This window comes from Populus euphratica, unplaced genomic scaffold (assembly GCF_000495115.2).
Source record: "Populus euphratica unplaced genomic scaffold, PopEup_1.0 scaffold53.1, whole genome shotgun sequence".
Lineage (NCBI taxonomy): Eukaryota > Viridiplantae > Streptophyta > Magnoliopsida > Malpighiales > Salicaceae > Populus > Populus euphratica.
The window spans coordinates 360,049-387,225 of NW_011499934.1; the positions used below are offsets into that span (position 1 = coordinate 360,049).

Consider the following 27,177-nt stretch of genomic DNA (forward strand, 5'->3'; position numbering starts at 1 on the left):
TTCATAATCACACCCCTGGAAAATGCTTAGAGACGCATGCACACATGGAAGATTGAATAGCATGTAATAACTTCTGTATATCTTGATCAAATTAAAAAAAAAATATAAGAATGCTCCGTTAAAAATAAAATGAAATTTATATGGATACTTGAAAGGCATGTTTGAAAGTGTTTTATAAGTTGTTTTTTAAAATATTTTAAAATATATCAAAATAATATTATATTTTTAATTTTATAAGTTGTTTTTTAAAATATTTAAAAATATATCAAAATAATATTATATTTTTATTTTTTTAAATATATTTTTTATATTAGTATTTCAAAATGATATGCAATCATCAAGAAAATATTAATTTAAAACTAATAAAATATAATTTTTTTTTAAATATGGTTGTACTGCAATGTGAAAAGAACATAAATTAATGTGAGGTATCTTAAAGAAATTATATGGATGATATTTAAAGTATTTATTAATGTTATAGTAATATAGGATGCATAACCCAGCATATTATATTTATATTTTAGTATTTGATAATTTTATCTTTAATCACATGATAAAACTAAAAAAAAAAAATCTTAGTTTTTTTTTGGTTAAACAGAACACCAACCCACATGCATTATAATAAAAAAATAAATAAAACCCTTTTTATTTCCTTTGTCTATGAAATAAAGACACAAAACTTTCTTATAATAATAAAACGAGGTAAAACATTTAACTTCAATTTCTTTCTAACTATACTTCATAAATATATTATTGAGGATTTTTTATTAGTTATCATTTCATGTGTGTATAATTCATTGATGTAAAAATGAATTACAAAATATTAATTTCACTCCAAACCAACGGATTTTTTAAAAAACAAAAAAAAATAGAATTTTTTATTCATGCAAAAGACTACAAAAATTCAAAAAATTGTCTAAAGAAAACCTTTTATAAAAAAATTTAAGAAAGGGTTTTTTGGAATCTTAAATTATCTCTATCTTTTAGACTGAAATTGAGTGAATCAACTTCATAACTTGTTTTGGACAGTTTTTTTTATTTTTTTTAATGATCAGTCTAATTTTATAATTTTTTTCCCTACATCTTTTTTATAAAAAATTTTAAGAAAGGGTTTTTTGGAATCTTAAGTTATCTCTATCTTTTAGACTGAAATTGAGCGAATCAACTTCATAACTTGTTTTAAACAGTTTTTTTTTATTTGTCTAATTTTATAATTTTTTTCCCTACATGATCTTAATTTTAATAATGAAACAAAATGATGCATGAAGAGAGTAGACATATTTAGATTGACAACCTAAATATCATATGTACATAATAAAGTTTACGTGTAAGTTAATAGTTTTTTTAAATAAAAAAAGATTTAAATCGATATTTCATGAATTAGAAGAAAAAAAATTATTGATTCTAAAAAATCGACTAGTTCATTTAATAACTCAAATGATCAATTTTATCTAGAATAAATAAGAGATAAAATTATAAATAACCAAAGATTGGCAAAGAAAATGCCTCACTAGGCAGGGAAGAAACAAAAAAAAAATGGAAAGGGGGGATTAGGGTTCTTTCTATTCTTTCTATTTTCTTGGAAAAGGTTAGCAAATAGAGATTAAAAGAGTTGTTGAGTGATCTAAAGAAAAAAAATTAGGTGGTTTAGAGGATTTTTAAAGAGTTAAAAAAGTTAGGGTTAGGGAGCTTAGGAGAAAACAAAGAAAAGGGAAGGAAACTCGGTTTGTTCTTTCGTTTCCCACTTGGATTAGCATTCAATTAAGGTGAGAAACTCATTTAAAATATTTGGTTTGAATGATTATGCAACATTTGAATGGATGAATATGTTAGTGTTTATAGATGTTGAATTTCAAAATTTTGTTAGCTAAAATGTTCAATTATAATGGAATAATATTTAATGATATGAAAATGGTTAGGTGTCAATTTAATTAAAAGAATTAAAAAGAGGAAAACTTTATCCTCGGTATAGTCATTTTTAAATTGCCTATGAGAGGAAAAATGAAGAAGTGTAGGGAATATTTGATTGGTTAGAATTTGAAGACCATTTTATCACCAATTATCAATTAGGGGCACTGAACTTAAATATGCAAGCCTAAAAGAATTTGATGAGGAACTCGTGCATGATTTGTAAGTTTTAAGTTTGGTTTAATAATGAAATGCGGAGGAAATGATAAATTTATTTTCATTTGATGTAATTAGGATAAAAATAAAAATAAAAAAAAAACTTAGAATATAAAAAAATAAAGTGAAAAGTCTAGTGTTATTGAAAGGGGTTAGTGTCGACCAAAAAGGAAAAAATCGAGGAAACTAAAACAATGCATAAATATTATTTTTAATACTTAATATAACATGTATGGTGATGTGGAGAATGAATTGAAAATAAATGAAAATCTTGCCTGGTAATGAAAAGGTCATTTATATCTTAAATTATGACTATTAAAACTTTGTAAGAATTATGAGATTTTAGAGTTATGTTGAATAATGGTTTGAGAAACAAATGTTAAAGAAAATGAATGAGTCTTTTTTTATAAAATTTTAATTATTTAAAAAAAATTGATTTATTAGAGTGTTATGTTTAATGATGTTATAGAAAGTAAAAAATATAAGTTTTGAAAATAAAATTTTCATTATGAGTTAAAATATTATTAAAAATTAAGTTGTTTGGTAAACTTATATTAAATTACTAAATAAATAGTGATGTGGATACACATTGATATAAAAGATACTACTGGAGTAAGATCCCAAGTCAAAGAGGTAGGATCTTCGTGAGTAGCATGTAGGAGACTGACTCTTTTATTATAAACATGTTAGAACTATTAATGATAATTCATTTTATTTTTCATGAAATTGAATGTATTTAGTTGTATAGGAAGTGAGATAAATATGGAAGGAAATACGAAACTGACTAGTTCTCTGTGTAATACTAGAAGCATCAATTTAATTAATGATCATGAATATAAAATTGACTAGTACTCAATGAAATATTAGAGACATTAATTTGATTGATGATCAAGAAAATGAAATTGACTAGTACTCATTGTACCACTAAAGCTATTAGTTTGATTATTGACTGGAATATAAAAATTAATTAATACTCAATGTAGTATTAAAGATATTGATTTAATTAATAACTGAGAATATAATAATGACTAGTACTTAGTGTAGTACTAGAGGCATTAATATGATAGATGACTAGGAGGTACTTAGTGTAGTAGAGGCATTAATATGATAGATGACTAGGAATATGAAATTAACTACTACTCAACTTAATACTAGTATCAATTCAGTTAACATCTGGGATATAAATTGACTCTTGGAAAGAAAAAAATACAGACATTGATTTAATAATTGGTTTTCTGTTTATAAATTAATTAGCAAACTTTCTTATCTTGCTATATCATATTATAATTAATGCTAATTGTTATAAATTAATTGTTTATAAGATCTTGATAAACGTATGATGTGTAGTAAATCACTTTTGTAATTTTGTTAATGGATATTAAAGTTGTAGTTAGGAAAGATATAACTCATTTTATAAATTCAAGTATATTTCTTTTGGCATGCAAGTAAATTTTAATAATATGATATATAAAATATTTTTTATTAAATTATAACTTCAAATTCTTAAATTAGTCTTTCTTTTCATTTATGATTACAAATACATGAGATTTTATCAAACTATTTGAAAGAGAATTTGTCAAGCCAAGAAATTAAGTGTTATATAATAAGTAAATAAATGAATAAAAAATAAATAACAACAAGGTCAATTTTTTAAAAAAATTGGTTGACTGATTGGATTTATCAATTGATTCCGTTAACTATTTAATTAAATTAAACAATAAAAATTATTATTATCTCATTTGGTTAATGGAATTGGTCAATTTTTTAACCTACCAACAAGAGAAATTATAGAAATATAGAAACAACCAGTTGATCAAATTATTGAGTCGAATTACTCTAATTCACTATTATCATTAATAACGGGCTATTTATATATAAAAGAATTTCAAATTTTGTGTTTTATTTATTTTTATATAGAGTAAATTGTGTTGCTAAAAGTTGGGATCTTTATATATTTAACTCAACCTATTTGACTTAAAACTTGGATAGCAGTTAAACAAGTTAGCTTGAATTAAGTATAATCTTAAGCAATATTATTTTTTTATAAATAAAATAATGTTATTTAGTATAAATAAAAAATAATTTAAAATGAAATTCAATTCAAATTAAATTATTAACTAGATTAACTTGATGGGTTGAACCCGTAGACTGTGTATTCCATTGTTGAAACAATTGAGTCATTAGATCAATTCCTAAGGCTTGCTGAATTCTAGCATGCATCTTCAAACAAATCTTTTGAATATTCAAAGATCATCAAACGTCCTAAATGCTAGGGGCCTTAAATCCAGTGGGAAATGGGCTTAAGGAAACAAATTAGGGCTTTGAAGACCCAAATCATCATTCTTTTTCAAACTCAGACAATTCTTTTCGATCAATCTAATCCTTTTTATAAACTGAAATACATGGGGCAATGGCCTTTTGTATTCTTCAAAACCCAAACTAAAATCAATCCAATCTATTTTCCAATTCAAATACGATGGGTTATTTGGACACTTGGTCTCACTATAAGTCTTTGGACTTCAGTCTCATTAGTAAATCCATGCATTAATTTGGATCATAGATAAGCACTCTTCTCTAATCTCTTTAGTATGCCCAACTAATACAAATCCACCAATATTAATTACAAGCCCAAATATAATCCTTGAGAAAAATTCATCTAATTATGAGCCCTTTTTTATATATAATCTTATTAAAAAAAGATTTAAAAAAAAATGAGTTTCGTTATTTAAAAGAAATTCGTAAATACCATACCAATACTGTGGAACATGGAAATTATTTTGGTAATATCTCCACCGTACCACCGATAAATATTTTTAACAAGGATCCTACTCTCATTTAGTAAGATAATAGCAGTTAGAATTATGTAATTTATTAATAGTTTTATTTTAATGATATATGATGTAAACAGAAATTAATTTATAATATGAATAAATCTAAAAAAGCTAAATATAATTGTGAGTGTCAACCATAATCTACTTATGTGTGCGTTTTTTTTTTTTTTTGGTTCAATAGTAATTCATTCAATAGTTTTTCAATGGAAACTAAATTTTCCTTGGACGATATTAATAATGCTTTCTTCATGTCGACATGTTGCATTTTAAAAATCTCAATAATTTTTCTAGAATGTTGAGCTCAAGGTTTCAATTCGAATAATTAAAAAATATATATATTTTTTAACCATCACTCCACCTCCTTATAATTTTTTAATAAATATTAAAAAATTAATACATGCTATTCCCATATCAGTACGTCAAAGTCTCGCGTGCCATCACTCCACCTCCTTATAATTTTTTAATAAATATTAAAAAATTAATTAAAAAATTAATATGTGCTATTCCCATATCAGTACGTCAAAGTCTCGCGTGCCATTCTAGAGGCACAATATAAAACATGTTTCAATGGCCAAAGACTTTCAATTGTTTGTCTCATTCGATGTATTAGATAGTTTTTTTTACTTGTAATATGTTGTGTATTAGATTTTTTTACTTTATAAAAAAAATATAAAAATACTAGGAAGTTAAAAGTTTAATGTATAATAAATGAAGAATTTTTAAAATATTGAGATTGTAATAAATTAAATGATAAATTTTTTAAAAAAATATTGAAACACTAATATATTAGATTGATGAGGATTAGTCATGTTTAACCTGTAAAATTCTTGGTTTAGGACATGAGCATGTGACAATATTATGGAATTCAAATCAAAATTTTTTTAAAAAAATATTGAAACACTGATATATTAGATTGATGAGGATTAATCATATTTAACCTATAAAATTTTTCATTTAGGACATGAGTCTGTGACAATATTATGGAATTCAAATCAAAATAGATTAGGAACTTCAATTTAAATTAACCTTATACAAAAGGCCTGAAATGAAAAAAACATTCAATAAAAAATAAATAATAATAACTCAAGCAAACCTAGAACAATGTGAAGGCTTGAAATGAAGAAAACATTCAATAAAAAAAAATAATAACTCAAGCAAACCTAGAACAATGTCTCATTTTATGATATTTAAACTAGTTTTTTAAAGAAGAAAGAAAAATTCAAAACTCGTGTGATTTATCTGATTAAATCCATTAAATCGAATTAATTTAATAATATAATTGAAAAATAAATAAAAAATAAAAGTGTGATTTATCTGATTAGATCCATTAAATCAAATTAATTTAATAATATAATTAAGGATGGTTTGATGATTTATGTGGGATGGTTGATTTTTTTTTTTAAGATTGTGATTGTTTTATAGATATTAAATGTTGATGCATGAGTTACTTTAAGGTTGGTGTTGATTTAAGGTGGTTTGATGATTTATGTGGGATTGTTGATTTCTTTTTTAGGATTGTGATTATTTTATAGATATTTAAATGTTGATGTATGAGTTACTTTAAGGTTGGTGTTGATTTATTTTGATTAGTATAAAATTTATGAATTTTAAATGATGTCATGATCTAACAAGACTCATGAGGATTTTTTATTTTACTTGGTATTGAGTTATTGCACTATAATTTGTCTTGAGATAACATTTAAATGAATTCGTGATCTAACAAGACTTACTTGGTATTGAGTTATTATTGCACTATAATTTGTCTTGAGATAACATTCTGATTAAAATAGTTTGATTAAAGATGGTCTTAGTCTAAGTTAAATAAATTTTTAAATTTTATTGGAAGATCATCTTGTCATTAATTTCAGGTTCTGTAATTTTTATCTATTTATATTTAATATTTGAAATTATAATCTACTTGTAAGATGCTTTTTTAGTATTAAGTAAATCAATTTTCTTCTAAAAAGCAAAAAATCTTTCTTTCAAAAACACAATTTTATTTTAAATTGCATAACCAAGTCTCTCGTAAATAAATAAAAAATCATACTTAAAATACACGGCATAATTTAACATTTTTAAATACCAAAAAACTAAAAAAAGAGTTTTGTTTTTATCTTTAGATGCACTTATCAATTTAATAATCAGTTTATAAGAGTTTTGTTTTTATCTTTACATGCACTTATCAATTTAATAATCAGTTTATAAAATCTATAAGAACTTGATCTATATTTTAAAAATACCAACAAAATATATTGTTTGGTCCAATATTAAGGATTGTAAACTTATACAAAGATATATTTATAATATCAAAGATGTAAAAAATATATTTTGAATTTAGAATGATTAGTTTTGATCTTTAAAATTAAATCTACTCTACTAAAGTGAATTAACTTTAACTGTTAAATAAATTAACAATTAGAAAATATAATAGTACTTTAATTTATATTAAACAAACAAATAATTCAATTTAGTTTAGATTCGATGTATTATAAGTAATACATTTTCTCTATATACAATTAATTTTTTTATTTAGATTTTAAGATTAGTTAGGAGATTAGTTAGGATTTCTAGAGATTAAGGTATTAAATGATGACTCTGATTTTTTTTTAATAAGAAATAATAATGTTTTTCTAGTTAGGATTTCTAGAAATTAAGGTAATAAATGATGACTCTGATTTTTTTTAATAAGAAATAATAATGTTTTTATTTTTTTATTTATTACTATAATAATTTTAATTTTAAAAGAAAATCATTGCGACACCGTATAAGTGACACAATGGTATATATCCTATTTAACTTATTGGAAGATGTCTGTGTGAGAGAATAGATGTCAGAGTAAAATATTACTGAAAATAGAGGACCCAAAATGCACTTTGCTCATTTTATTTATCTCCTTTAAATCAAAAGGAGGATACGGGACGAGCAAGAGGCCCAGCCTTGACCGTACACGTGTCATATAACATTCAGTAAAAAATTAAAAAATCCAAGTGTCGAATTTGGTATATATTTGGGATCTACCACGGCGAGATTAGCAATTTAGCATCTTTGCTCTCGATTCTCGGCATCTATTGTCAGATTCGACTCTCTGGTCTTTGATTATAAATCCAACAGTCCACATTAACCCACACCTTAACATAAATAAGCATTCACCCTCCTCACTACCCTCACAACCTCAAAAACTACAGAGGAAAGGCGAACATATTTTCGTTTTCGTTTTAGCTTCTGGGTTTTCATTTTCTTCAATCATGGATGTTTTAGATTCTCCAATTGATGCTTTGGCTTTTGATTATGTGAATCTCGGGATTCTTGCTATCATTAACAATTTATGGACGTGGGTTGCCGTTATAACAGCTGCCGTTAGCTTTTGGAGGATCAGAGCCGCTGGAGCCGTCAAAACGCTGGCGGAACCATCACCTTCACCGGATTACATTGAACGCCAAATCACTGAGTCATCTCATCCCGAAACATCATCATCATCATCATCAACAACAACAACAACATCAACATCATGATCAACAGCAACAACAGCAACGCCTAAGTCAGTTACAGAACCAGCAGCTCCCGGTTCAGTGAGTTCAAGTCCATCCGTGTTTGAAGACAATGGACCGAAAAAAGGGAAGTTTGTGGTGTATTATCAAGATGATGACAGACAAAATGAAGGTAACCTTGACGACGACGACGAAGACGGCGAGGAGGAGTTAACGGTTCTTGGAGAGTGGCGTAGGTGTGGGGGAGAGATAACATTGTGGGAGAGAATGTTGAGGGTGAGCATGGGGGAATATGGATGGTACAGATGTCAGGATTTGACGGTCATTAACGGCAACGTTGTTAGGTTATGGGATGGGGTTAGAAGGGAAAAGAAGAGCTCGGGCAGTGTCGCTTGGTAGGTGGTCAGAGAATGTTTAGATGCTTGATTAAGTTGTTTTAATAAATGTAAATACATCAATTGTTGGTTGGAACAACCATTGAATCCTGGAAATAAGGTTGTTAAAAAAAAAATTAACACGATACGAATCCTAAAATTATAAATTTAAATTATAAAATTATAAGAAAAATATTTTAAATAATTATATATTTATAATTTGAATAAAAAAGTAATTAATAATCTAACACAATTAAAAAAATAATAAAAAAATTTTAAAATTTTTATTTTATTTACATTGATTCTTCTCATTAGAAAAATTTTAAAAATTTTATTTTATTTACATTGATTCTTCTCATTTTTGTACAAATTAACCTATTTATTTTGTTATTTATATTATTGATGAGAAATGAGTTCCTTTTAAATTTTAATAAACTACAAGGATGAAGTATATTAATTTATAATTTTTATTTTATACATATGCCAGTTAAAATAGAATAATATATTAATTTATACGTTAATAGTTTATATAAAAAATTGTAAAAAATAAATAAATATTTTAATTTTTAAAAAATAAAATTCACAAATAACTTGATTCATTAGAAAAATTATAATAATTAAAATTAAAAGTAACCTCTTGATTATCAAATTACACAAATTTTATAAAATATAAATTTAAAATAATAAAAATATTAAGATACATATTATCAAAATATATAATTTTATTTTTTTCAAACTCATAAAATCAATCTAATTTTACAAATTTTACCAAATAAGTTTAACCAAATTTATTAATTTTTAATTTAATTTAACATACATATTTATAATTTTATGTGTCAACAACTCGCTCGCTCGCTCGCTCTCTCCCTCCCTCTCTCTGTTTTTTTTTTTTTTTTTTTTTTTTTTGTGACAACCTTACCTGGTAGGTAGCCTTTAATGTTTCAATTTTCGGTTTCCATTCCTCTTCTTTTTTTATATATATAATTATGAAATATCCTTAATCATTAATTGCTAGTACTATACTATACTGCCGTTTCATCTAAAACGAAAAAAATTGATAAGGAGACGCAAGTGTTAAAAAAAAAAAAACAAAGCAAAAACAATCTAGCTTGATATGTTTCATTAATTGAAGTAATATAAATAAAGCAATACAACTATAATAAATAAAAAAATTAAAAAAATTAACAATGTAAAAAAGAGTTAAAAAAAATTAATTAAGATTAATATATTAAATCTACAATTTAATTGTGATTAATGGAAAAAATTCTAAAAAATTAATTGAAAAGGTAGTGAAAAAATATACATATTAACTCATGTTAATTTACACCTTGTAATTATTGGAACAAGATTGTAATAACTTAATTGAAAAAAAATACAAAAATCAAGTTTTAATAAATAAAATATTAAATAATAAAATTAAAAAAATTAAAAATAACCTTGAAAAAATAAAAATCAACTTGTGTTAATTTTCAAAACTTGTAACCCCCTTAAAAAAATAAAAGTCGACTTGTGTTAATTTTCAAAACTTGTAACCCTGTTAATAAGTGAAAGACAAACCCTGTAGAAAGCAAATCTAAGAAATAACAAAGCAAAATTATAAATTAATAAAATATCAACAAATAAAATTGAAATAAAAATGCAATAAAAAAACTTCAAAACAAAAAAAAATAACAATTAAAAAAATGAGAGTTAGATTTGACACAAAAATAATTTAAAATCAAATGAGGAGGGGTAAAAAATAAAACTAAAATTTAATTAGAAAAGAAAAATAATAAAAATAAAAATAAAAATTAAATTTAATATAAAAATAAAAATAAACCAATTGGGGTCACAATGAATAAAAAAAAGGACCTGGATACCAAAAACACATAAAATAACGGATGTACTCTTTAGCAAGGAAAAGAGAGGAAAAAAAAAAAAACACTTGAACCAACCAGTGCTCACGCGCGGCACTGCTGAAAAGTAAAGTGTCGAGCAGCCAAAAGACAAATCGGCATGAGATATCGACCAGGGGTCCGTAGTGGTGCCGTTGAGGAAAGGGTGCCAAAATCACGAAGGCCACTATTGCAGATGTTGTGTTCATACGTTTCATACGTCCCGAGAGCGCTCTGTGGACATATATTTTCGTCGTCACAAACAAACAGATGCTTTGGGGGACACTAGACTAGGACCTCTGCTCTCTTTCTCCTATGTTTGCCTCTCTCGTCAGCAAATTATCAGATCCAAGAACAAAGATTTGGCTGGCAACGTTTTCACAACGAAAAACACTCTACCACTTGAACTATACATGCATGCATATTCAAGAATGAATGGATAGAATTTAGATATCTAATTCCATAGTTTGCTTCTCTACACAAGAGCCGCGAATCATTTGCACAATGAGGCAAAAGGATTGTTAACTAATTCCTACGGATCAAGCTACATGAACCACAAACCAATCAACCATGTGTTATTATGTCAAATGAATTAGATGGGCCACCGAGCATCTTTATTTTTGTGATTTAAAATTATTTTGATAAATATTAATCTCTTTAATTTTAAATTAATATTTTTTTATGTTTTATGTATTGATTTTAAAAATAAAAAAATAGTATTTTAATATGTTTTTAAGTATAAAACATTCCCATGTAATAATTGCATGTAGGATGTAACTATCGAATTTTGAGAATACCACATATTTACAGGCGGGCTATTAGTGGTTTGTTTCATTTTGGCCTCATGGTTCCAGAAATATATTGAACTGTCTCTCTCTCTATATATCTGTATAGATTTTGCTGACCTACCTCCTGTCCGCCAATGAAATAATAGCAGCGGCCATTGGAGGTGGTGCTCCGTTGTGGTATATTCCTTTGGAAAATCAAAGGGGCCAAGGCATCTTCCCGCCAATAACTAGGATATGCCATGCAACAAGCAGCCATTTTAATCATAGCCTCTCCTTATCTTGGCTCTTTGAAAATTCATTCCTATGATATAACGAGAGGCCCCTCTCGGGATATTCTTTGGCATTTTAAACATGAATCGCAGCCTCCATGCAGGTCGGCAGGTTTGATATACAATTTGTGATTGTTTTGTAGACCAAAGTTCTTATTTTCTCGCTACTTTTTTATAGAAATAGTGATGGACAATTTCTAATGGTAATAATGAGGAAATATATTTTGTTGATAGTTTTCTATGAAAGTGCTGAAGGAGTGTAAAAAATAATAAAAAATCAATAAAAAAATCATTGAAAATTCTATCAAAAAGTCAACACGTCATTATTTACTAATGAAATTCCAAATGAGATAACTCCATCAACAAATATAAATAATTTATAACAATCAATTCCCTCCCCCCTCATTCTTCTTCTTTACCATCCTCCTGCTAAAACAAAATATAGGTTGCTTCTTATTTCTTTACAAATCTAGCCACCCAAACTCATCGGTGTTGATCTACATCTATTAGTAGTTTCAACATTTATTGTTGATTTTTTTTTTTGTGAAGTTTTGATATACAAAATAAGCAAACCTACCTATTCTTTTGTGATCCATTTATTTTTTTTTGTTAATTTATTATTATTATTTTGCATATTTATAGTTCTCTTATATATTTAAGTGTTTCAAAACTTTTTCTTAAAGAAATTTATTGTATTAATATATGATTTTTATGTTATGGTTTGTTTGAGTTTTTGAGAAAATTAATTTTTTTTTGTCATTTGATAAAATTAAGTTTGATTTTGTAATCTAGATGTGTTATAATTGCAGAAATGATGGGTTGTTTTAATGGTTATCAATTGTATTTTTTTTATTTTATTATTAAGTTGAAAATTTAGATAAATTTAATTTTTTTATGGAATTGATATAATTAATATTATTATATATAAGTTTTATAAGCAATGGGTGATTATTTTTTGATATATTGAGATTCACCTGAAAGTTTTATAAGCAATATTACATTCAAGGGGTTGATGGTACTTTTATTAAATTTTATATCTTTTAATTTAAAGAATATTTGTGCAGGTGAAATTAGATGTTCATATGTGAAGTGTAAAAATAAAATGTTCTACCATAAAGATACTATGATGATTCATTTATTTAAAAATAATTCATTAAGAAATACTTATATTGGTTTATAGAGAACTTTATATTCCTTACAAATACCATTATCAACATCAACAACCACCACAATAACCACCAGTATAAATACCCAACTACAACAACTCTATAAGCAATAATGATGACAACTAAACTAGGAGAGATTAGAAGAGAGAGGAGATTAGAATAGAGGAGAGAAGACCAAGATCTTTCCCAATAATAATCTCCCACCTTTATTAGCGATTGTTTTATAGCCATAACAAAAGAAAAATGAAAAAAATACAAATCCAAACCAATAAACAACGCACTTCCGACATAATTAGAGCATTTATCCACACAACACCAGTCATGGTAGTGCTTGAGCTACATATGTTGACATTATCGAACTAGTTCTGGTAGCATCCAATTAACCTAGCTATTTTAGAAAGTCATTTCAAACCTTAAAAATAAGCTTTTGATAAATTTTAATGTATTATTGATTTCTATGCATATTATAATGAATTGTTATGATTATTAAAAATTTTGAGGTCCATATTGATGTGTGGCAATTCTAGAGTCATGATGCCATCAAAGATTTTTTTCAAAGGTGGAATAAGGTTAAATCAATATGCCACGATCCTAGATGTAAATGTTTTAAACTCATAATACAATTTTATATATGTTGGCATTGTGCTTGAAATGTTATGATATGCGTTAATGGTGTTAATATGTAATATTATGGTGTTTTAATAGTTTTATTATTTACTAACCAGTTTAAGATATTTATATCATCACTAAATGCTTTCCTAAAGTGTTGATTAATAGGTAATGAAAATACTTAATACAATACTTTATTGTATTTAAAATATTTTTGATATATCTTTCACTTTGAAATATGGTGGCTTTTTAATAATTTTATTATTCAGATACCCATTTATGATAAATGAATCATCACTATGTGCTATCCTAGAGTGTTGATTAGTGGATAATGAAACTGCTTAATACACTACTTTATTGTATTGAAAATATTTTTAGAACATCTTTTCCTCTTACAATGTTGTTGTATATTAATGGTTTTATTACTCACAATCTCACATAAAATAAATGAATTATTATTAGGCGTTGTCCTAAAATATTAATTAATGAGTAATGGAACTTATTAATATATTACATTATTGTATTCAAAATATATTTGAAATACCTTTCTCTTAAAAATATTATAATGTATTTTATTATTCACAAACTCATCTAAAATAAATGAACTATCAATAGGTATTGTTCTAAAGTGTTGACTAAAGGGTAAAAAAATTACTTAATATATTATTTTATTGTGTTCAAAACATCTTTGTAATATCTTTCTCTTTGCATTATTATGGTGTATTAGTGATTTTATTGTTCACATACCAACTTAGAAAAAATGAATTGCCATTGAGCATTGTCCTAAAATGTTAATTGATAAATAATGAAATCTTTTAATACATTACATTATTGGATTCAAAATATTTTTAAAATAACATATAATTCCTTGTAATTTTGTTTTTTTAATATGTATAATAATGTTTTTTCTTTGTTTTTTTCACAATACCCCAACAACACCCTTCAGAACTACTATTCCAGTTATCCAATTAGTCACTTTTAAAACGTAAAGTCACCTATGGTGACAATATATTTTTAAAAATTTATAAATGAAAATATTTGTAAAATCTTGACTTATGTTTTAATTGCAAATATTATTTGTAAATAATCCTATTGTTGTTTGAACATGAATGTTTGACATTTATAATAATATGTGTTTGATTATTTTATATATATTTTTGTTTCAGACACCTTTCTTTGAAAATGCAAATGGATTTAGGATGAATCGGTGTAATCTTACCTAGGCCTATTATATGTAAATGGTAACACCGAGACTCATTTCAATCAACATAATTTGATATGGGTTTATGCTCCTCAATTTCTCACCATCCCGTGAGTCCAATGCTCACTTTTTAAAAGTGAGGATTTGACCTTACCATCAAGCCTATTTTCAAATCAATATTTTGGTTTACTCTATTTTTTTTTACTTTTAATAAGAAACATATATATACTAGTTTAGACAAACTCGTAACGTATAAGTATATTAGATATATTTATCATTAAAAAAAAATAAAAAATAATTCATTTTAGATAGGATATATGCAATGATTATTATCTTTCTATTATATGACAAGTCTGTTATCTAAAATTTTAAAAGTCTAATTAAGGTTTTTAGTCTCATATAAGTGTGGTGATTTATTTTTAATTTTTAATTATTTTTATGGATTAACTCGAATAAATCTTAAATATCATTGTTTTAATATTAATTTTTTTATTAAAATTATTTTTTAAGAAACATGATGGCGCCGACAGTACATTTTGTGCACTGTACGCTAACCAGATGAAGCAATTCAATAGTCTTTTGCTAATTGATCTCATGAGCTCGCCAAGGGACATAATTACTTGGAATTGGCAGATGAATTTCGTGGATGCTAATTGCCAAGCCCGCGCCCTTAAGCCGTGTCCTTTGTGACGTAACATCTACAAGAAAGACAATAATTAGGGCAATGGCATGCTCAAGGAGGCAAGAATCAATCAATTTTGCCCTAAAGACGGAGGGGTCCCATCATGACCAACAGAAACATCCATTAAATTGGAGAGGACCCATCCTATTGCTGATGGTGGCTCTACAACCCTACCTCTCGACTTTGCCGATCGTGATGGCAACTCAGCTTCACATGCATAGACAAACAACTTGCAAATTCCAGCCATATTAGCACGGTGGCTGTCCCCTCGGGCTCTCTTGTTTCTAGAGCACCAAAGGAGACCCTAGACACAAGTAATCACATGACGTGGTGTTTGTCATTTCACGGTCCAACTGTGATTTTTTTAAAATTAAAAGTGTTTTTAGTTTTAAATTATTTTGATATTTAAAATAATTTTTTTAAAAATAAAAATAATATTATTTAAATATATTTTTAAATAAAAAATACTTTAATTTTTTTTTTAATATTTTCAAACAAACACTAAAAACTAAGTGGAGTATGGTGATGTCCGTGTTTTTAACCTTCCAATCTATACATTGTAAGTCCACACTATTTATATCACGTACGGAAAGTATAATATATAGATCAATGTCTCCCTTCAGATGACGGGACTGTCTTGATTAAGGGTGATTATTTTCTGTTTAACTTAGTTTTTACCTTTAAAAAACAATCAAACTGGAAAAAAAAAACCAAAACCGAACCGGAGTCGATCCAAACCGACCAGTTTCAGTTCAGTTTTTGAGGTCCAAAACCTAAAAAACCTATGGTTTTTTTTCTTTGTGACTGAAATGTGCCTCAGTTCAGCATCAAATTTACTCCCACAAAACCTCATTAACATCATAAAAGGAAAGAAAGAAAAGGAAAGGAAGTCATGTTAATTGTTATCTTCTCTAAAAAAACACAATTGCCAACATCATATGTTGGATATATGGACAGAGAAGGAATGAATCTTGGCTCTACTATAAAAAAAACAAAATGCAAAGGAAACAACAACAACAGCAAATACAATCTTCATATCATAAGCAGTGAAATTTAATCACTCTGGAAAAATCCCATCTTTTTTCTCTATTTCCCCATCACCATCATCTCCATCTCTACCCCCACCTCCCCCACTACCAGAATCCACCATTGCTTTAGTCTCTCCATCAAAATCCTTAACCCCATAACAAATTAATCTCTGAAATTGAACCAAAAGTTTCAATCTTAGTGAGGTTTTAATTTTCAAGTTGGAGTTTTGGAGGAAAAGAGGAAATGATTTGGTTTATTTTTAGACATTATCTTTGTCTCTAAACTTTTTGAGGGAGGGGGCGACTGTGTCACTATGGATGAAAAGGTTAATGGGAGGGGAGGGGGCAACTGTGTGAAACTGAAAGTGAAATAAATGAAAAATGGTTTGTGCTAGGGTTAATCGTTAATGTTAATGGCTAATGGAAGGGAGGAGGTGGTGCAGCTTTTTTTTTCATTTCTAAACTGAACTGCTTTGGTTCTGTTCGGGTTGGCTGGTTCAGGCACACCAAAACTGCAAACTGAACCGAACTGGATATCTTTTTAAATTTTTTAATTGGTTTAATCAGGTTTTTTTACTGGTTCAATTTTTTCAATTAATTTTTTTGGTTTTTTCTGTTAAATCAGTTTTTCAGTTTTTTTACTCACCCCTAATCTTGATTATGTTCTAACCAGTTTACATAGGATAGCACTATAATGCATATTTGATCAAAAACCATTTACATAACAAAAAAAAAATATTTCGGGTATTGAGAATTATTTAGTATTATTATTTAATTCATTTTAATGAATCAATCTTGAAATTTATTTACCTGACTCTTTATCTAATATAAATCTAAAATTAAATTGTATGGGACTTGTTTTAACTTGACCAGTACAAAGATAATCTGATTGACCAGTAAAAAAATAAAAAATAAAATTCAGAAAAAATAATGAAATTAACAAAAGAAACCTCCCAACTTAACTCTTTACTTGGGTAATGTTAAAATTAAATCATGTGAAAGTTATTTCGGGTGTAACCTAGACCACTTAACCATTTCAAAATAACTAGTAAAAAAATTATAAAGATGAAATTGAAAAAAAAGGATGAAGATAATCGAAAAAACCCTTTAACCAGATTCTTTGTCAAACTCGAGTTTGAAATTAAATTACGAGAGAGTTGTTTCAATATGATCTAGTCAATTTAATTAGTCTAAAGGTAACCTAGATAACTATTAAAAAATCCTGAGAAAAAGATATAAGATCGAAAAGAAACATTAACAAATAAAAAAAAAGTTGGACTAGAAAAGAAAATAAAAAGAAGCTTAAAAAAAAAATTGGACTAGAAAAGAAAATAAAAAGAAGCTTTACTATTCATATAAATAATGAAACTCCATTAAATATATCTTATCTTTTAATACGGAAAGATATGAATAATGAAACTCCACTAAATATATCATATCTTTTAACAGGGAAAGATAATAACATTTAGAAAAGATATCTATACCTAATGGAAAGATAAAAGATTATCATATTGCAATTATTTAAAGTCCAAAAAAATGTATTTGAACAAAAGCATGACTTAATGTATTACATGTATTATTCTAGTGAAACAAGGTTGGAATCCTAGGACTTTAATTTTTTCCAGTATAATTATATAATAAAAAAATAAAAAATTCATCATTATTAATAATATCTAAATTAAAAAAAAATCATATTTAGGCCGAATTCTAGCCCAAATAGTAGAGATTTTCAGCCCAATCCTAAAACTAACCTTGATATGTCTAATATTGCCCTAACACCCTTTACACTTTTTTTTTGGGTTACTAAGAGCTACACACATAAAAGTTTCTAGCACATATTTTTTTCTATACACACAAGACTTTTCATAAGTAGAGTAGACCATTTTTTATGCTAATAAAACTGTTCATCATTAATATTTTCACCAATAGCCTGCATAAAACAACAACCATGGCATAACATATAACCAACAAGCAATCATAATTATAGCAGCTCATAAATTTCTTAATCAATGATATTTTTTTTATAACAAAAACCCATGATTTGGGTATATAAATATACTTAATCACTAGGCAAAATCTAGATCTCATCTTGGCCATAAGCCAACAATGCAAAGGTGCCACATCATACCACATAAGTTTATCTACTGAAAAGATAGAGCTTGGCTTAGCAATTAAAAATAAGGTTTGATAACACACAATCCCGCTATAGGCTATACAAAGCTAGCTATATAAGACCATATCATTATAGAACATAAAAAACCGATCATTCCAGGCTAACTATAGGCTATAAATTCTTTTTTTTTCAATACATTTTTATTTATATATTCTTTTACACACACCACTCTCTTTTTAAATCTGCTGACTTAATCAACGGAGAGTCACTTGTTCGAACATGTGACTTGTTTAAAGCTCATGGATTCGTGGTCAAACCTAATTACACTAACAGTTGGGGATAAAGCAATGTAAAATCCAATTTCTATCTAAAGTTTTTTTGATTTTATTAGTGGCACGATCTATAGGGAACTAAAAAAAAGCTAGTTCATTCTCTCTCAATCATCATACTTTCCCATAACTTACAAAACTTTAGGACATGAAAAAATAATTGATCTTCCTGCCACATAAAATACAACTCCTTAAGCTTTTTAAAAACTATCTCATTAAGTGCAAATGCTCAATAATGTTATTCTAGACATAATAGAACAGCCGCACACCTTTTCATTTCATGAATAGAAAATGCAATGTATAACTTCATTACGTATACTAAAGGTCATAGAAAGCTCGAGTTTGATAAAAGTTTGGGAAAATAACTTTCAAAGTGTACTCGATACTCCTACTTTATGAAAAAGTCGTTGTTTCTATAAAAACACACTTATCCAAAAATCATATCTACTAGCATGACTATCTCCATCAATAATATTCCTCAACAAAAACACTCAAACATGAGACAATATCAATGATTGTATGGTACTTTAAGAATCAACACCATTTCCACTATGATACAGACTCTCTACTCTATCACAAAGTATTACATATTCATCTTTTCAAATATTGTGTCACTGTGAAGGCCAACTTTAATAATTATGATAGTCTTACATATCCCAAAAAGCACATCCAAAGTGTCACAAACATCCTAAACCTTGTCGCACAAAAATATAACACAATGTAAAAAGTTATCCTAATAATATTTCACGAATCTGCTAGTATGTGGTATCATAACTTGAACCCAACTATGTCATTTGCTTTTATGATTTATGTGTTAAGCTCATTTGTTATCTCAACATTAGCATTCTATCTAAAAAGAGCATGACCAAGCTTTTTCACATCACTTAATGATAAGATGAAAGCATCAAAGTTTATCTTTAGACACTTAACAAGAAAATGTTATACATGAAAAATCTACTAAAAAGCAATTATTTTTAAGAACTTGATTAGTGAAGTCTATAACTACTCATTATAATGTAATCATTTTTAATAGGACTTATATATATATAAAACAAGTAATAGATAGTTATATTCAAGTAAAAGAAATAAGTGTCATATATATATATATAACAAGTAATAGATAGTTATATTCAAGTAAAAGAAATAAGTGTCACCAAATAGAAACAGCATCATTTTCAAAAATTAGAATCATTTATATATATATATATATATATAACAAGTAATAGATGTTATATTCAAGTAAAAGAAATAAGTGTCACCAAATAGGAACAACATCATTTTCAAAAATTAGAATCTCTATGTTGTCATCAATCTTCTACTAAGGCATTATCCAAAAAAAACACTAAGGGATACATTTATGATTGCTTAATATTTTTTGAGCTCCTAACCACTCACATATTTGCTGCTATTTTATACGATATTCACCTCCAATAAAAAATAACACAAACACAATAAATCATAATATGTCTTGTCACTTTTATTGTGACCACGATCATGACACTGAAGAATATCATGCCCTAAAAAATAAGATTGAAAAATTGATCGCTAAAGGATACTTTTAACAATTTATAAAGAAGAAGCTGTAAAATAAATAAACATTAAAAAAACTTTGTCATATACTACTCAAAATCATATAATTTTCAAAATTATGTCTCTATCTTTTAAAATTTTTAAATAAAAATAGTAATCTTTTTTATGTCTTAAGTGAGAATGAAAATTCTATATAACAAGATTTCTATGACTCAATGAAAATCTCTATTATAAGATCTTCATGTCTTTAAACGTATCTCTATAAAAAATCTTCATAGATGAGATCTTTATATCCCTATTGATATCTTTATAGATGACTTAATGAAAAAAATTCATCGAGGATCTTTATTTAAATCTCCACATCTCATACAACATTTTCTTATATAGTACTTTTTATGATTACAAAGCATTTTTTTTCTAGATAATAATGTTCTGGAATGAAAATTGATAAAATCATTTCTTATTTATAGGAAAAACTCTCACGGTAACAAAAACCACAAAAATAAAACATTTATTTTTTATGAAGGCACAATTACAAAGGCATAACCACAAAGAAAACATTTTTCATACATACCTAGGCACAAAGGTAATGTTTATATAAGGAGTATTTTATTCTTGCACTTTTATTGGTTAAAGTTTTGAAACATGATTATTTAAAAGTCTTGGAGGGAAAAATGATAGTGCCTATTTTTTTTTAAAAAAATATCAAGTTGCCAAAATTGTCACAATTTTTAACCCAATACTGACATCAATCCCAGTTTATCCAATCTTACCCTGATATATCTTTTTATAAATTTTCTCGAGTTTTTTAAAGTCCATCGCTATATGCACAATCTTTTCATGAACACTTTTTTTCATACATACACAACTTTTCCTATGCAAAGTAGACACCATTTTATACATCAATGGTAATACTCATTATTACTAGCAAACATGAAACAAACAATTAAGGAATAACACAATAACCACCAAGCAAAATAAAATCTAGCTAGTCAATATGCAAAATCCAGCTCCTGTCATTAGCTATAACCTAGCTATCCAAATGTGCGAGACCATGCCATGCAATACAAATTTTAGCCATACAAAAGATAAAGCTCAACTTAGTTATTGAAAGTTAGGCCTAGCAACACACAATTTCACTTTAGACCCTACAAAACCAGCTATGCAAAACCATGTCACTTTAGAAAATAAAACCATGTCATTTTAGGAAATAAAATCCAGTAAGTCAAGACCATGCTATACAAAGTCATTTATATAAGGTCATGTCATTTTAGGCCAGCTTTAGGCTATAAACTTTTTTCTTTATACATTTTTATTTCTACATTGTTTTTCATACTCACCAAATCCATCTTGCACTTATTGATTTAATTATTGAAAGATCTTTTATTTCTACTAGCAACTTATTTTGAATGAAAATTTATGAACTTGTGGTCAAGTTTAATCACACCAACATCCTCAAATATAACTATAAAAAATTCAATTTTTATATAAAATTTTCCTGATTTCACCAATTATATAATTTAATGTTTATTCAACCTCTAAACGAAGTAGAAAAACAAGGAAATATTAAGGGAGTCAATTATTTGATTTGGGTATTATTGTCTTAATCATGCATTAGCATAATTTTATTAGGCTTACTAAGGAACTTAAATACTTTGTTTTTTAATGAGATTATAGTTTATGTTTTCAATATCAACAAATGATCTTTATCTGTAGCCTTTTTTTGTCATAAATTTTTTCTTGTCTTCATTATATATCCTATTATCATTTGATTAAATAAAAGGAAGATGCAAAGGTTTCTTTACAACAATACTCAAGTAGTGTGTTTTTCTTATTTTTTAAAAATATATTTACATCAAAATTATCAAAATTGTTTTTTTATTAAAGTTTCCTATTATGATTTTTTTAAGTTTGTTGTCTATAAAATAAATATTTTGGCTAAAAAAGTACCAAAATAAAAGATGTGGGTTAATAAGTTGAAGGGATTTTGGTTAAAAACAATACCTTTTTTATATCTTTATTTCAATATATATATATATATATATAGAGAGAGAGAGAGATAAGTAAAGAAAAAACTTGAAAGAAATTCAAATTGTTACTTTTCTTAAACAAAATTTATCAGTATATAATTACATAAAAAGTTTTATTGTGCCATCCAATAAATATTTTAATTTATATTTCTCATTTTAGTTTTTTAATTTTAAAAAACCAGATCACTTAAAAAAAACTTAAACTTGTATTTTTCATGATGTTATTTATTGCATATACCATTAATGAACAATACTATGCTAAGAGAAAATTATTGATTTTATTAAAATGATGTGTCTATATATATTATCACCCTATTTTACTTGTTTTTTTTTTAATTTAAGAATTATTTTCATAAAAAATATGTTCACGTCTTATGTAAGTTTAAGAAATCATAAATTATTTAGTTTAAATAAAATAAATTTGTTTAAATATATTTAGTATAGTCTTTATTGATATTTTGTATATCAAAAGCATGCATAACAATAAAATATAACCAAATCTTATTAACCTGCTTTAAATATTTATATGCATTACATAGTAACTAGGACAACATAATTGTACAACATATTTTCTTGAACCTTTTTTATACCATAAAAAACAATTATAATCATAAACACATTGTTTTATCAACTTAAGAAACTCACTTCAAGCTTCAAATCAATCGGTGGAAATCTAATCCATCAATTTGTAAATAAAGCTAGCATAAGTATATATCAAAGCTCGATGACTCATTGTTTATACATAAAGATTGAAAAAATCAACAAAAATAATTATAAAATAAAAACTCAAAAGAAATAATTATTTCAGATAATAATTATAAAGGAAAATGATGAGGTTCGATTTTATCTCATGGGTTTGAAGGCCAAGTCAAGGTCTAAGATAAGATTATTAATGTCCTGGTTATGACAATCTAATCCATCTTTTCTTGATGAAATAACTGATAAATTATTCTCAATACTCATAAAAGGTTCCCTCCTTAGAGTTTTGGGATTTTCTAATGATTAAGTTAATATCATGTAAGAGAAAAATAATCTCATTTTAGAAGAAAACCCTGGAAATAGATTTATATTATTTGTATTAGAGAATTGAAACTTATTAGAGGTGGTTATATTGGTTTCTTTTATAGCTTCAAAGATCCCCTTGTTCATGAAAAATGAGAAGGTTCATATATCAACAAAATATCTTTCACTTACCATGATAAAATATTTTTGACTCATTAGAGTAAAAGATACCTCTAATTATGAGTCTAGTGGTTCACCAAAACCACACACAAGCCTGAGCTCATCGCTTGGTTGAGTCTAGTAATGGTAGGTCTGATATTTTGTTGGATCCACAAAAACCTAGACTTAACATTTGGTTGAATCTAAAGATGATGAGTCTACTAGTTTGCTAGACTCATATATATTTGAATTCAATACTTGGTTGAGCCTATAAATGATAGTTTATTAGCCTAAAATTTGTTCATTTATTCATTATGAAAGGATTTATAAAAAAAAAAATGTTAATCCGTCGTTAAGTCATTAAATAGATATGCAAATCTATATAAAGGGGAATGAAAATAAAATTTAATAAAAGAATAAAGTGTTAGAGCTTAAGTAAAATTAAAATTAAAAATATAATAATTATAATAAATATTACAATGTGTTGGATATTCATTGCAGATACTAGCATTGTTCACACATATAGAGATCATTATGGATGATCCTAATCATTTTTTGATAATTCATTTTGGTCATCAAAGTTTTATTTTAGATAATTTGATCCAAATTTAAGGCTGATCTCTTCTAATTTCTTAGTCAATGGTGGGATTGGAAGAATTGGTACCAAAATAAAAAAGATATTAAACATGAGTGGAGTTCTAGAAGTTTTGGAAAAAATACACTTTGGTCCTCTAACTTTTGAAATAAGACAAATTATATGATTTTGCTCCCTCTATTTTTTTAAAATTCAATTTTAGTATAAAAATTTATTTTTATTAGTTTTTAGTCCTTAGTTGAGAGACGAGGGAGAGAAGTCGCTAAATTATAATGATAGAGAGATAAAAATATTATGGACACCGATTTACACCATTGAAACGATCAATGTTTGTATCAAATGATTTTATCTGATGGGGAAATTCATATTAAATGTTTTTTCTATCTTTAAAGTTCATGAGAGAACATATTTAAGTTCAGTTTTATTTTTAGTTTTGAGTTGATTTTAGTTTTTAAGGTAATTTTTTGATGTGTTAATGTAAAATGATTTTAAAAATAAAAAAATTATTTTAATATATTTTTAATTAAAAAATACTTTTAAAAAATATTTTATCCTACTCTCGAATATAATTTTACTAAGCAATAAAAGCCATCATTCCATCAAACCTTTTAGGAACCAAGTTATTATTGTAACTAATTTCGGTAACGAGGAGAGCAGCTGGCATAGCTACCACATGCCTTGAGACCATGAACTCGTCATGTTTTTTTGAATCTCCAATTAATGTTGTGTTGCCCCCAAAAAACTACATTAATTGCAACTCCCAGTCCTCTACCATTTTTTTTATCCGTACTGCCCCTTAATATTTTTCAGATCTAGAAATACCCTCCCCCCTGGATGGTTAGAAATCAAACCGGAATCCGATGAAACTCCTAGCTACATTTCTTATTTAACCACAAAAAATTGCTAAACTCATAATTTCCTCTTATGTTATCCTTGATTTGTCACTTTAGCCCCTGTGTTATTAATTAAGTTTACTAAACCAATACTATACGAAGTCAAATAAGGCCTACTAAATCAATTATTAAGATTTTGAGGGACTGATATTTTAGTGAGTCGTGAACTATCTACTTGATCCTTTCCTATTTGTATATATTTATGGATTTGGTTCATAAGATATTGCCTACATTCGTGTATATATTAAACGTATTTATTTATTTATTTTTGAATAAAAAAGATAGTTAATAAAATAATTTTAATTTTAGATAAAAATCTTGAATTTATCCGTATGCTTGTGTCACCCTATTCGTATCTATCCCTATGTTTTTAATTTGGTCAATTTATTTTTATATTCTCCATATTTGTTCAATATTAATTTAACCCACGTGTATCTCGATTAACTCAATAGCTAGCTTCTATCAAGTTTTAATATTAACTATGCATGCTAATTAAGTAGCATTATTAAATAATCTTCATATATGGGACGACTTTTAATATTTATATATGATTTATTCCACCAAATAAACTGTCTAGTAAGATATATGAAAATATTTTTTAATAAAAATCTGAGAAAATTATAATAAGTCCATGCGTAAACCATTTATTTTATTTTTACCAATTTGGCTTCTTTTTTTTTAATATTGATTTCTGCCAACTTTCACTAGAAATATTCAACCATCCTTTATCTTTAAGGAACCTCTAAGAAGTGACCTTTTTTAATATTTTAATTTACTGATCTTTTATTTTTGTTTTGTTTAATAATGTGTATAAGATCACAACCGACATGATTTATCTATTGTTAATATGTCCTTAAAACAATTTCTTTGGTGATATATGTCCGACGTACATTGGTTAATTAAGAGGTTTTATCTATTTAAAAAAATTAATAGTATTTATCCAGTTAAAAAAATATTAGAGAAAAAATTAGGTGGATGTGTATAAGCCATTTTTATTTATTTAATTTATATAAGAGATTGATCACAATAAATGAAAACTAAATTATTTTTATAAGAAGATAGAAAATAATGTGTTTTTAACATGAAAAAAACTTATCATTTATTTTAATGTGCTAGTATCAAAATAATTTTTGTAAATAATATTATATTTTTAAATAAATCAACCGTCACTGCAATCCTAAAAAAAAAAATACCCAACAAGCATTTATTTCTCCATAAGCAGTAACCCCACCCGTTTATTTTAGTATTTTAATTAATTATTAATTGTTAGTTATAACAGTTTAATGATAAGGGAATACACATTTTCCTGTATAATGGGACCAACCGAACATCTTTGTCTTATCAAGTTCTCAACGAGCTGCAAAAGTCATTGGATTAGTTGAACCAAAACCTGACCCCAATATTACTTCTATATATATATATATATGGCAACAAGTGGGAGTGAGAATGGCCCCTTGAACAGTGCCCATGCCCACATGACCTGTTTCAGAACTTGGATGGATGCCCGTGCTTGCTTTTAGATCAAACTGGAGCCGCATGCATAATGCTCTCTCTCCCTCTCTCTACACACTTATTTCAATTATTTTGTCATGGCAGGACCTGTGTATACAAATAATTGCGTGGTTTCACTTTCACGTAAGACACCGTTTGTTTTAGGCTTATTTATTTACTATAAAGTAATTTTTTTTAAAAATAAATTATTTTTTAATATTTATAGTATGATAAAAAATAAATTGAAAAATATATTTTAGTATTTAGTTGTATCATAAAAAATAAATTGAAAAATAACTTATTAATATTTTATTTTTTTCAAGTTTATTAAAATAATGGGGAACAAATTTTATAAATTAAAAAGTTAAATAAGAATGAAATTGAAAAAAATATAATTTCATAAATTATTTTAAATAAAATAAATAATAATTAAAATAATAAAGATCAAATCTAACAAATAAAAAAAATTAAAAATAAAGAAATTAAAATAATAATAATTATCATTTCATAAATTATTTTTAATAAAATAAGTAGCAATCAAAAGAATAAGAATCAATTTGATAGATTAAAATTTTTAATAAAAAATAATAAAGAAAAAGCA

At 26.3% G+C, this 27,177-nt stretch overlaps 1 protein-coding gene across 4 annotated transcripts; it reads left to right on the forward strand.

The window, feature by feature from the left end:
• The first annotated feature begins 7,990 nt into the window (after positions 1-7,990).
• LOC105136332 (uncharacterized) lies at positions 7,991-8,918 on the forward strand. 4 transcript variants are annotated; one of them, XM_011041627.1, is made up of 2 exons: positions 7,991-8,455; positions 8,486-8,918. In XM_011041627.1, exons 1-2 carry the CDS (start codon positions 8,201-8,203, stop codon positions 8,840-8,842), a joined length of 612 nt encoding a protein of 203 aa, XP_011039929.1. In that variant the 5' UTR covers positions 7,991-8,200; the 3' UTR covers positions 8,843-8,918. The 4 variants fall into 4 exon arrangements, with proteins under 4 accessions (XP_011039929.1, XP_011039930.1, XP_011039931.1 ...); XM_011041628.1 differs by having other exon boundaries at positions 7,991-8,430; positions 8,467-8,918; XM_011041629.1 differs by having other exon boundaries at positions 7,991-8,428; positions 8,471-8,918.
• Positions 8,919-27,177: the final 18,259 nt, after the last annotated feature.

Bases quoted from the DNA above. Each gene is read 5' to 3' on its own strand.
- LOC105136332 (XM_011041627.1), top strand. From the start codon at position 8,201: ATGGATGTTTTAGATTCTCCAATTGATGCTTTGGCTTTTGATTATGTG. The intron at 8,456-8,485 runs TCAACATCATGA...GCAACAACAGCA, and splicing joins CATCAACAACAACAACAACA to ACGCCTAAGTCAGTTACAGA.